General features: G+C 61.6%; 1 protein-coding gene across 1 annotated transcript in view; it reads left to right on the top strand.

Moving 5' to 3' along the window:
• NCOA6 (nuclear receptor coactivator 6) overlaps positions 1-12018 on the top strand; it is a 44291-nt gene that overhangs the window by 12847 nt on the left and 19426 nt on the right. Inside the window, 6 exon segments of the mRNA XM_038757100.1 lie at positions 1571-1699; positions 3509-4627; positions 6578-6724; positions 7467-8559; positions 9444-9565; positions 10372-12017. Coding sequence (XP_038613028.1) covers positions 1571-1699; positions 3509-4627; positions 6578-6724; positions 7467-8559; positions 9444-9565; positions 10372-12017 — 4256 coding nt within the window.

Below are 12018 nucleotides of genomic sequence, written 5' to 3' on the forward strand. Positions count from 1 at the left end.
GTTCCTCTGGCTCCCAACTAGGCCTCGCTGCTTCCCACAATTCCCACTTAGCAAATACCACCATTAATATTGGGAGTGATGGCAGTTTTTGATATGCTTGGGGTGGGATTGGAGTAGGGATTGGGGTTGAGTTTGCTCCTTTGTGGTGTATTCAATAGTTGGTTTCTCAATCAGTCAGTCAGCCGTATTTATCGAGCGCTTACTGTGTGCAGAGCACTGTATTAAGCGCTGGGAAAGTACAGTATAGCAATAAACGGATACATTCCTTGCCCACGACCAAGCTTACAGTCCAGAGCAGGAGACAGACATCAATGTAAATAAATAAGCTACAGACATGCACGTAAATGTTGTGGGGCTGGGAGGTGGGGATGAATAAAGGGAGCAAGTCAGAGCGATGCAGAAGGAAAGGGAGAAGAGGAAAGAAGGGCTTAGGGAGGCGGTGTGCTTTCAGTAAGGCTTTGAAGGGGGTCAGCTCAGACAGTCACTAAATTGGGCCCGTGGAAGGCCCAAACAGACCTGGATGCTTGATCCCCTACGATGATGATGATGATAATGATAGTGCTATTGGTTAAACGCCTGCTCTGTGCAAAGCATCGTGCTAAGTGCTGCGGTAGATACAGGGTATCCAGGTCAGACACATTCCTTGTCCCCCGTGGGGCTCCCAACCGAAGTGGGAGGGAAAGCAGGTATTGAATCTTCATTGTAAAGATGAAGCTGTGGCCAAGAAAAGTGAAGCAGCGTCGCCGAGGTCACATGGGTGACAATCAATCAATCGTATTTATTGAGCGCTTACTATGTGCAGAGCACTGTACTAAGCGCTTGTGACAAAGCTGGTATTTAGAACCCAGCCTCCTGACTCCCAGTCCCGTGCTCTTTCCACTAGGTCAAGCTGCCTCTCTTAAGGGCCCCTTCCCTTTGGGACCTCGGCTGGCGGCTGGCCCTCGCCCCGGCCTGCCTCAGTGTCCTCCCGTGCAGCGGCACGCTTTAAGCCCAGCTTCTGGGAAAGCCCTATGGAGGAGTCTCCCGGAACGAAGAGAAGCTGAAACGTCCCTCCCTGAATCCAGAGTGGGGCTTTAGGGGGTCCGGGATTTAGGGGCCACTCGTTGCTTCTGAGCACTACCCGGGAGTAAAGGCTCACTCCGTCTCCCTGCCTCTCCTCCCACCCTCAGCCCAAGGCGTGACGACCCCTCCTCGGGGACCACCCTGTCTGTCGGAAGGAGGGAGGGGTCGGCCCGAACCTGGGCCAGGAAACAGAGAGTTTCAAAAGCCTTTCTGGCGGCGACTCCCTCCTCCGAGCAGGGTGGTGCTCAGCGAGGGACCCAGGACTTGAAAGATTTTCCCACTTATTCCTTTGAGAATCTTCTTCCCAATATGCTCTCCTCTGCCGTGCTGAGGAAAGGTGCGAGGGTTTAAGCCCGTGGCGCTCGGAAGAGGAACGCCCTTCCATTTCTGGGTGCTGCAGCTTGAGTCCGGTGATTTCTGGCCCCCAGCCCGGCCTCCTGCACAGAGAGAGGCCGGGGGCCGGGCACGTTTCCCCGGGCATTAGCGCTGACTTCTGCGTGATCTCTAGGGTTAATGAGGATGAGCAGTCCGGCGGCTGTCATGATGTCCCAGGGAGGAAACGTCTCATCTTCTCTTCTGGCCACGGGCTCCAGCGCCGACATGCAGCCCAGGGCCCCTCGGCCCGCCCCGCCACCAGGTAAGATGGGGCTGGGGTTGGGCTCCAGAAGCCGTCGCCCACTCTGCCTCACCCTGTTCGGGGAAAGGCGCGGAGTTCATCTTTTGGAGGCATAAAAGGGCCGGTGGTAGTATTTACCACTGTCCCCTTGGGGCCGAGCATGGCGCTAGGTGTGTTGGAAGGACTGCCGTCTATGGCTGTGTGTCCCCTCGCCCTCCTGCCATCTGTTGGCAGGTGCCCCCGTGCCAACCTGGGTCTGGGCTCTTGGGTGGGGTGGGATTCAGAGGACATTGCTCTCTGAGGCTTCTCCTCCCCTCCCTCTGTGGCCCTGTTGACCAGTTCCCCGGAAGACGCTCGTTCGCCCGAGTGTGTGTTCTCATTCCGGGGGTCACCGGGGAATGTTTGTATTTTCACTGTGGCACATTCATGGCTTCAACTAGGGAGCCCTTTCGCCGCCACTTTGGGTCTCTCACATCTGTGCCTCGGCACGCGCCTTGCCACAGAAAGCTCGTGCCTTCGCGTGGGCCTCGCCACCGAACATCCGCTTGTTCACTGGATTTTGGCTCGGCCGCAGTTGGAGAATCGGGGCCCGCCCGTCCAGCAGTGGGTCCGTGCAGCTGCGGGGCCGGAGACGGTGGTGGGCGGGGGAGGGGACTAGGGGACCCCTCTATTTGGATGGGAACAGTTGTATCCGGTGAAGTTTTTTCTGACATTTCAGCCGATTTAAGGATAATAATAACGATGGCATTTATTAAGCGCTTACTCTGTGCAAAGCACTGTTCTAAAAAGCGCTGTGGAGGTTACAAGGTGATCAGATTGTCCCACGGGGGGCTCACAGTTGAGAAGCAGTGTGGCTCAGTGGAAAGAGCCCGGGCTTTGGAGTCAGAGGTCGTGGGTTCAAATCCCGGCTCTGCCAATTGTCAGCTGTGTGACTTTGGGCAAGTCTCTGTGCCTCATTTCCCTCATCTGTAAACTGGGGATGAAGACTGTGAGCCCCCCGTGGGACAACCTGATCACCTTGTAACCTCCCCAGCGCTTAAAACAGTGCTTTGCATATAGTAAGAGCTTAATAAATGTCATCATTATCATTATTAGTCCCCATTTTACAGATGAGATAACTGAGGCCCAGAGAAGTTAAGTGACTTGCCCACAGCCACACAGCTGACAATGGCGGAGCCGGGATTTGAACCCGTGACCTCTGACTCTAAAGCCCGGACTCTTTCTACTGAGCCACGCTGCTTCTCTAAGCAAAGGATGAAAAAGGAAAGGATGAAAAATCAAAGCTGTTTGTGAGGAGCTTCATTCTGTAGGAGAACTGGGACTCACTCTTTCCTCCTTTGGAGGATTTTTTTTGAGGCTCCCCCGGCAGCGTTTCCTTTCCAAGTTTCCAGCCCTGGACTGCGTTTCTAAAGAGACGCCTCCCTCATTCATTCAGTAGTACTTATTGAGCGCTTAATGTGTGCAGAGCGCTGTACTAAGCGCTTGGGAAGTACAAGTTGGATCTTCAGGGGGTGGTGGCCGTGACCTCTGCCAGGCCTCCAGAGAAGGCATCGCCCTCTTGGAAAGGAAGCATCCCACCTCCCCTCTGCCAAGAGATAAGCGCACCAGGCTGTATTGACCAGAATGGCGGGGGCCTTGGGGGGGGTCCAGGGCAGGGCCACTGGGCATCAAGGGGGAGGTGCTGGTCCTCGTCAGGCATTTCCCGGGGCTCCAACCCGAAGCACCCCCACTGCCAATCCTAGTGCGTGGCTCGTGTCAGCCCCCAAACGACCTCACCCTTCTGAGCCCTGCAGGCTAACGACCGACCGTTTTGCGGACTGTCGTAAACAGATGCGCTGGACCCGCTCCTGTCGGGGCTCCCCCTGCAGCAGCCAAGTCACCCTCCCGGGCCTCTTGGTCCTCAGTTCCACCCCATGGCCATGGCAGGCAGCAGGCAGATGAACCCAGCGAGTTTCCAGCAGCCGCAGCCGCAGCTTCAACTCCAGCAGCAGCAGCAGATGCAGCAGCAGCAGCTCCAGCAGCAGCAGATGCAGCTGCAACAGCAGCAGATGCAGCCCCGGCCCCCGCAGCAGCAGCAGCCACCTCCGCAGGGCGTCCGCCCCCCTTTCCCAGCCTCCGCTCAGGTGCCCGTGCCCCCTGGTTGGAACCAGCTTCCGTCTGGAGCCCTTCAGCCCCCTCCGGCCCACGGGCCTCTGGGCCCCTTGACAGCAAACCCAGGCTGGAAAAAGGCCCCCTTGGCGGGGCCCATGCAGCTGCAGCCTCAGCAACAGCCAGCGCCCCCGCCGCAGCCTCTCCATCAGCAGCAGCAACCGCCGCCGCAGCCACCACTGCAGCAGCCGCCGCCGCAGCCTCTCCAGCAGCCACAGCCGCAGCCTCTCCAGCAGCAACAGCAGCAGCAGCAGCAGCAGCAGGCACCCCTGCTCCAGGCCCGCCCATCCCTGGCCGCAGCTCAGACCCCAAACCACCCCCCGCCTCCGTACCCCTTCGGCAGTCAGCAGGCCTCTCAGGCGCACGCCAGCTTCCCTTCCCTGGGCAGCCCGGGCCCCTTCGGGGCCGCGCAGATGAAGAGCCTCCAGGGCGGGCCCTCCCGCGGCCCCACGCCTCTCCAGCAGCCCCACCTGGCCTCCAAGTCCCCTGCCTCCTCTCCCTCCGCCTCTTCCTTCCAGCACGGCTCTCCTGCCTCCTCTCCAACTGTTGGCCAGACCCAGCAGCAGCAGCAGCAGCAGCAGCAGCAGCAAATGGGGCCCAGGCTGGCTCAAGGTAGTGCCCTTCCCCAGGGATTCCAGCCTCCGGCCAGCTCTCCAGGACGGAGTCCCATGGTGCCGCCACAGGGAAGCGTGCCGCCCAACTTCCTGGTGATGCAGCAGCAGCAACAGCAGCAGCCGCCCGCCCAGCCGCAGCCGCCGCCACCAAGTCAGGGTCCACAGGGCTTGCAGCCCGGCCTAGGAGGTGAGAGCCCTTAATCTGCGGGACTCCCTCAGGCTCCCCAAGAGAGGACAATTACTAGGACGTCCTCGGTTTCTAGAATTGGCTTGGGCACTGCACCGGGTGGACGCCTGGTGCACTGTGGGGAGAATCGTCCGTGGGAGGGGTGGGGGGATCCCTTGAGGTAAAGTCCTGTGGGGAGCACTTGGTGTTTGGCGGTGGAGAGAGAGAGAGAAAGAACGTGCTCCGGGAAGAACCCTCTGGGGAGAGAGCCATTGAGGGAGGAGGAGCGGGGAACTATCTGTTGAGGTGTCATGGTGGCAGTCCGAGAGCCAACTGAACTGTGCTCTCGTCCTGTCTCTCTCCCTGGGTGAAGCCACTTCAGCCGGTGGTGAGGCTGGATGGAAGCACCTGGAAGTCCTGTCAGCCATTCAGAAGGACAGGCTGCCAACAGGGAGGTTGGGCTGGGAGGCGGGATTGGTAGTCTGTGGTCTTGTCTCCATCGTTGGGGGCAGACCCGGCCCCAAGATATACTTTTTAACTGAAAAACTCTCTTCCCAAAGCATTCTTGGCCATTGCAGATGGATTCCCCCCTCCCTGCCACCAACCCGGTGGGGTCTGGGGGAGCTGAAGGCCTGGACTGTTTTCTCTAGTGCTGCTTTGCTTGTGTAAACGGAGCCCATGGCTGGGCCTGCCACTTGGCCCCTTGTAGAGGAGCTCAGCTGTGGCACAGTAGAAGAGTGATCCTCAGGGCTTGGACCTTCCTGGCCATGAATAGACTTGCCCCGGTGGCCTTTGGGGAAGGAAAAGAAGTAGTGAGGGGAAATCCGACGAGTGACTTTGCCTCTTTGGTAGGAGTATGAGCCCACTGTTGGGTAGGGACTGTCTCTATATGTTGGCAATTTGTACTTCCCAAGCGCTTAGCACAGTGCTCTGCACACAGTAAGCGCTCAATAAATACGATTGATGATGATGAATATGTTCTTTGAAGCCAAAGCCCCAGGCACTTGAGAAGCAGTATTTCTGGAATCCATTCACTGAGCACTTGCTAGGTGCAGAGCACTGTACTAGACGCTTGGGAGAATACAGTGCAACAGAGTCAGCTGAAACGCCCCCGCCCGTAACAGGCTTGCAGCATAGAGGTGGAATGAGAGAAAAAGCCCAGGATTGTGGGGCAGATTCCCAGATCTTTCCCTCCTGGAAAGAGAGTTGGTTCCTTCCTAGTAGCTGAGGCTACGTTGGAGGAGCTGGCTTGAGTTTGTTGGGAGGGACCCGGAGGCTCGAGAGGGCCACGGGTCATCTCTGCTCCCAATCAGAGAAGCCGCTTCCATCCAAGCTTCGCTGCTCACTGGGCACATTGCATCCCAACTCATCTCTGCCTTTTCCGGTGCTGGGACTATAGTTCGTACGCTCATTAAATTGTATTTAGTAAGCGCTTACTGTGTGCAGAGCACTGTAATGAGAGCTTGGGAAAGTACATTACAACAATAAAGATTGACAGTCCCTGCCCACAATGAGCTGGGCTCAGCCACTGCTGGCCCCGTAGCTTCAGCCGGGCCCGTAGCCATAGCTATAGCCAAGCCTAGAGTCACAGCTGGGAGCATGGTCCCAGCCAGGGATGCCACTGGGAAGGAAGGAGGAGGCCATCTGGCTGTAACATGGTGGCTCGGGGCAGAGGGCAGCATGAGGTAGCTGGGCATGGGGGCTCTGAGTTTCCAGGGCCAGCAGCCTCCTTCCAGCCCCCTGGCACATTTGCAGTGCGCATGCCGGTTAGTATTTTCCTTTTGTTTCGGCAATGCGCACAGCAAAAGATGCTCATTTTGGTCCAGATCCCTGGACAGAGCATAAACTGTGGCCAGTATGCCTGCCGGAGCCCAGCTGGAAGAGCCCTCGGACAGCCTGCCCTCCATTGTCCACCCGCTGCAGCTCGGGCACCGGCTGACGGGTCAGTGCCCTGTTTTGTCTCCCTCCCAGGAATGCCCAAGCGCCTCCCACCCAGCTTCCCAGCTGGACCTGCCAACCAGGCCTTCATGCCAGGTCAGGCCCCATCTACGGCCGCAGGAGCCCCTGGGAGCACCGGAGCACCTCAGCTGCAAGGGAATCAAAATGTGCCTCATGCAGGTTTGTCTCATGCATTCGTTCATTTTGTCATATTTATTGAGCACTTACTGTGTGCAAGGCACTATACTAAGTGCTTGGGAGAGTTCAATATAACAACAGACACATTCCCAGCCCACAGTGAACTCCACTTCCTCCATCCATCTGTCCCTCTGACCATCCTTCCCTCCCTCTCCATCTGCCTGCTTCTCTGTCCATGCTTCCTTCCCTCCCTCGCTCTCCATTCCTCTGTCCCTCTCTCTGTGCTCTTCACACAGTAAGCGCTCAATAAATACGATTGAATGAATGAATGAATGAATCTCTCCTTCTTTCCTTCTATCTCTCTGCATCCGTCTGTCTCTCTGTCCAACCTTCCTTCCCTCCCTCCCTCTCCAACTATCGGTCCCTCTCTCCATCCTCCTCTCGATCCTTCCCTCTCCATCTGTGTATCCCTCCTTCCTTCCGTCTCCATCGCTCTGTCGCTCTGGAGTCTGTTTCCTTCTCTCTTGCTTGTTGAGGTGTTTGTGTTTAGTCCTCTGGACTAACGTGGCCCACTGTTGTTCATCCATGAGTTTAGGGTCTGACCTGGGTATCGGGGGCCAAGTCCGGCCGGGGTGGTCGCAGTCTGTGCGGGCCAGTGTGGGGGGCGGCAGCTGCCCAGCACGCCGCCGCTCCGGGTCCCGGGCGACCAGTGGACGGTGCTCGGTCCCGTCTGGTCGGGACGGTGTTGGGGGTTTGCTGACTCACTCTGGGCTTGCCTTTCCAGGAGCCCAAGGAGCTGGCCCTCCCCAGAACCAGCTGGCCGGCCCCCACGGCCCACCGAGCATGATGCAGCCCGGCTTAATGGGTCTCCATGGCAACCTAAACCAACAGCCACTGCCACAGCCGCCGCCGCCGCCGGCGGGTTCCGGCGGCGTGCCCCCGGTGAACCTAGCCAACGTGCCGCCGCAGTCTCAGCTCCTGGGCTTGCACCAGCAACTCCTGGCCTCCCAGGGGCCCATGGCGACCCCGCAGTCTCCGATGATCCTCTCACGGACCCAGCTCATGCCCCAGGGACAGATGCTGGTGGCCCCTCAAGGCCAGGGCCAGGGCCAGGGCCTCGGGCCGTCTCCCCCCAGGATGGCCCCGCCCAAGCCCCTGGCCCCACCGCAGGGCCAGCCGCTGATGTCGCCTCACGGGCAGGTGGTGGGCCCGCAGGGCCAGGTCCTGCTGCAGCAGAGCCCCGGGATGGAGCAGATGATGAGCGGACAGGTGCCACCCAGCAAGCCGCCCTTCGGGGCCCCAAGCCAGGCCGGGGTGCTGCTGAGGGGCCCGGCGCCGGCCCTGCAGGGGAGTATGGTGCCATTCCCGGCCCAGATGATGGCCCCGCAAGGCCCAGGGGGCGGCGGCGGCGGCGCCGGGGGCGGCGGCCCGGCTCAGCCCCTGCGGCCCGCGGGCCCCGCCCCGCACGGGCCTCCGCAGCCCGGGGAATCCCCGGCGGCCCCGAGCGGCGACATCGGCCTGACCCAGTTGATGCCCGACGTCTCCGCCCAGCAGGCGAACCTGGGACCTCCCCACCTGCCGACCCTGCCGGGGGCCGCGGGAACGGGAACTCACTTTGCGGGCCCCGGGGGGCCGTTCGCCGCTCCCTTTGGCGGGCCGCCTGGAGGGAGCCAGCTCTCCTGTGGCCAGAGTCCCGGCTTCCCGGTCAACAAGGATGTTACCCTGACCAGCCCGTTGCTGGTCAACCTGCTGCAGAGTGACATTTCCGCGGGGCACTTCGGAGTGGGCGGCAAACAGAATGCCCCCAACGCCAACAAGCCCAAGAAAAAGAAGCCCCCGCGCAAGAAGAAGAGCAGCCAACCTGGAGAGCCGCTCAGGTAGGTGGAATGGGCTTCCTCCGAACCCGTTTGGGGCCCCGAGCTCGGTGGACGGGGGGGTGGGCGGGAGCGACTCCCTCCCCTGGAAACCACTGGGTCGGCCCACCGGTGCTCCGGAAGACTCCCGGGAGGCCCTGGCTGCTCTTTGCCCCCGGAGACCACGAAATGTGGGCCTGGGGTGCAGGCGTGGGCTCTTCTCGCCCAGAAGGCTCAGACTCCCCCTGGGAATCCTTGGGCGGGTGGTCTCCGGGAGAGGTGGCCTCGGGCCAGTTTTATCTCTGAGGGCCTCGGAAAGGCCCAGCCTGAAAGGTGTCGGAAGGAGCACCGCCACGTCTGTGACGGCAACTCCAGGCGAGAGGAGACTCCGGGCCTATTTTGTGGACCAGCCTGGCACCCTAGCTCCGGCTGAGCCGTAGAACGGCAGACTCCCGGCTTGGCCTCATCCCGCAGGGCCCAAAGGGAGCCTGGCCACTCCTCCAGCCGATATCCTGTGGGAAAGTGGGGGCTCAGCCTCCCGGGCTCCCGGGGCTTCCCAGCCTGAGCCTGTCCCTATCTGTTGGTGTGCTCCCATAACACCAGGGAGAGGGGGGAGTGAGGCTTCTCCTCCCGTCACTTTTGGGACAGAAGAAGAGAGGAGGAGAAGGAGGAGGAGGAGGGAGTTGAACTTGGCAACCCTGCGGTAAGACACCAGGATTGAAGCTCAAAGTGCAGGAGAGGGTGGCACTCTGTGCTGGAGTTGGCAGGGATTTGTGGGGACTGGCAGAGGTAGTCCCGCCACCCCTCCATTTTTTCTGGGCCCCTCTTGCCTCCCTCCCCCCCCCGCCTCGCCTTGAACTCCAGCCCCAGGAGGCCACCTGACTTACTCCAAAGGGGGCTTGTTTCAGGGCTGCGGATTCACGCCCAACCGGGCTGGACGAGGCCGACCAGCAGCCGCTGCCCGGAGAGGAAGGCGTCACCCTAGACAGCACCAGCCCCAAGCTGCCGGATTTCACCAGCCGCCCACCATGTGAGTCAAAAGTGGGACGGGGGTGGGGGTCGGGGGTGTTGGTGTTGTTTGGTAGGGACCGTCTCCAAATGTTGCCAATTTGTACTTTCCAAGTGATTAGTACACTGCCCTGCACACAGTAAGCGCTCAATAAAGACCATTGAGTGAATGAATGAATGTGTGCTCGTGTGTGTCTGCGTGCCCTCCCTTCTTTCTTTCCTCCACTTCCTTTTTCCCAGACCTCTTCCCTTCCTCCCATAATAATAATGATGGTGTTTGCTAAGCGCTTACCATGTGCCAAGCACTGTTCTAGGCACAAGGGTAGATCCACGGTAATCAGGTTGTCCCACGCGGGGCTCACAGTCTTAATCCCCATTTTAAAGATGAGGGAACCGAGGCGCAGAGAAGTGAAGCGACTTGCCCAAAGTCACACAGCCGATAAGTGGCGGAGCCGGGATTAGAACCCACGCCCGTGCTCTTTCCACGGAGCCACGCCGCTTCTCGTAAGGAAGCCCTACCCGCTAAACATGCAGGCACCACATCGGGAGAATTTCTGCAGCAGCTCTGGGGCCTGTGGCCACGCTGGGAGGGGATTCCTCGCTTAGTACGGTGTTCTGCACACAGGAAGCGCTCAGTAAATACGATTGATTGATTGATTGATTCCTGGTGCACACCGGGAGTATGAGGCCACGCTGGGTGTACATGGTAGAAACCATTCTACTGGCACCCTGTCCGGTATCTTGAGGTTGCCTCCAAGAAACGTAAAAAGTAGCAGACCTTTTCTCCACACGAGCTGACCTGGTTCGTCCGTGTTGGGCTCGTTTTAGGTTATCCTTCTCAACCGGCTGAACAAAGGCCTCTTCAGCAGCTGCCTCCGCCCCTCATGCAGCACGTGGGCCCCCCGCCGCCGCCGCCGCCGCCCCCGCCGCCCTTACCTCCCGCGCAGCCGCCGCAGCCGCCGCCGCAGCAGCAGCAACAGCAGCTGATGATGATGATGATGATGCAGCAGGATCCCAAATCGGTCCGGCTGCCTGTCTCCCCGAACATCCACCCGCCACGGGGCCCCCTGAGTTCGGACGCCCAGAGGCTGCCCGGGCAGCCGAGCGGGGGAGGCGTGCCCGCGCTGGCTGGCGTGCCCGCGCTGGGCGGCTTGCAAGGCCCGGGTTCTGTCCCGCCCTCTCCGGATAAGGCAAGGCTGCCCTTGCCTGGCAACCCGGCTCTGGGGAACAACGGCAGGAAGATGGCTTTCCAAGAAAGCCCCCAGAACCCTTCCAGCTCGCCCCTGGGAGAAGGGTCCTCGGTGCACGGGCTCCCGGAAGGAGGCGGGAGCGAGGGGCCACCCGCCACGGGGCCTGGGAACCACCTGGCGTCTCACCTGGTGCTCTCCCAGAGCCAGCTGCTGCTGGCGGGGCCCAAGGCCGGCCCGGCCTCCCTGCCGCCGCCGCCGCCGCCGCCGTCGGGCCCCGGCCCCGGCCCCGGCTCCCAGCAGCCTCCCGCCGGCCCTCTGCCTGGCTCGCACGGTCACCACTTTGCCAACGTGGCAGCCCCGGCCCAGGCCTCCCGGCCCAAGACCCCCAACCGGGCCAGCCCGAGGCCCTACTACCCTCAGACTCCCAACAACCGGCCACCCAGCACGGAGCCGTCCGAAATCAGCCTGTCTCCGGAGCGCCTCAACGCCTCCATAGCCGGCCTCTTCCCGCCGCAGATCAACATCCCCCTCCCTCCCCGGCCCAGTCTGAACCGCGGCTTTGACCAGCAGGGGCTCAACCCGACCACCCTGAAGGCGATCGGACAAGCCCCTTCCAACCTGCCCCTCGGCACGGCTCCCGGCTTCCCCGCCCCGCCGGTGCACAAGCTGGACCCCGTGGTGGGCGGTCCCGGGAAGCAGGCCAACGCCGCCGGGGGGACCAAGCGGGCCAGCCCGAGCCACAGCCGGAGGTCCAGCCCCGGGGCCGGCCGCAAGGCCGCCCCGAGCCCCGGCCGGCAGAACGCCAAGACTCCGAAGCTCGGCCTGGTCTCCCAACCCGGCCTGACCCCGATGCCCGGCCTGGAGCCCCAGAGGAGCCTGGCGGCCGGCTTCCCGAGCGGTGCCCCGCCCGCCCCCGGCCCCGCGCTGCCCGGGGCCGAAGAGGCCCGGGAGGGCCCCACCGGCCCTCGGGAGAGCGAGAGTCCCCGAGACCAGCCAGGCGCCGAGCCGAAGGGCGTTCCCGTCCCGGAGGGGCCGGCGGCGGTCCCGGAGGAGCAGCCGAAGAAGGACGGCCCGCCACCAGAGCCCGCCAAGCTTCCCGCCGGGGAGGAGAGCAGGGTGACCCTCCAGTCTCCGGCCACGAGGGAGGCCCCGATGTCGCTGAGCCAGCTCCTCGACAATTCCGGAGCGCCCAACGTGGCCCTGAAGCCCCCCGGGCCCGCCGGCGTCGAGGCCCCGGGGGCTCCGGGAGTCGCCGGGGAGGAGCTCCGGAAGGCAGCCGTGGCCC

The sequence above is a fragment of the Tachyglossus aculeatus genome, chromosome 15 (genome assembly GCF_015852505.1).
Source record: "Tachyglossus aculeatus isolate mTacAcu1 chromosome 15, mTacAcu1.pri, whole genome shotgun sequence".
NCBI classification, from domain to species: domain Eukaryota; kingdom Metazoa; phylum Chordata; class Mammalia; order Monotremata; family Tachyglossidae; genus Tachyglossus; species Tachyglossus aculeatus.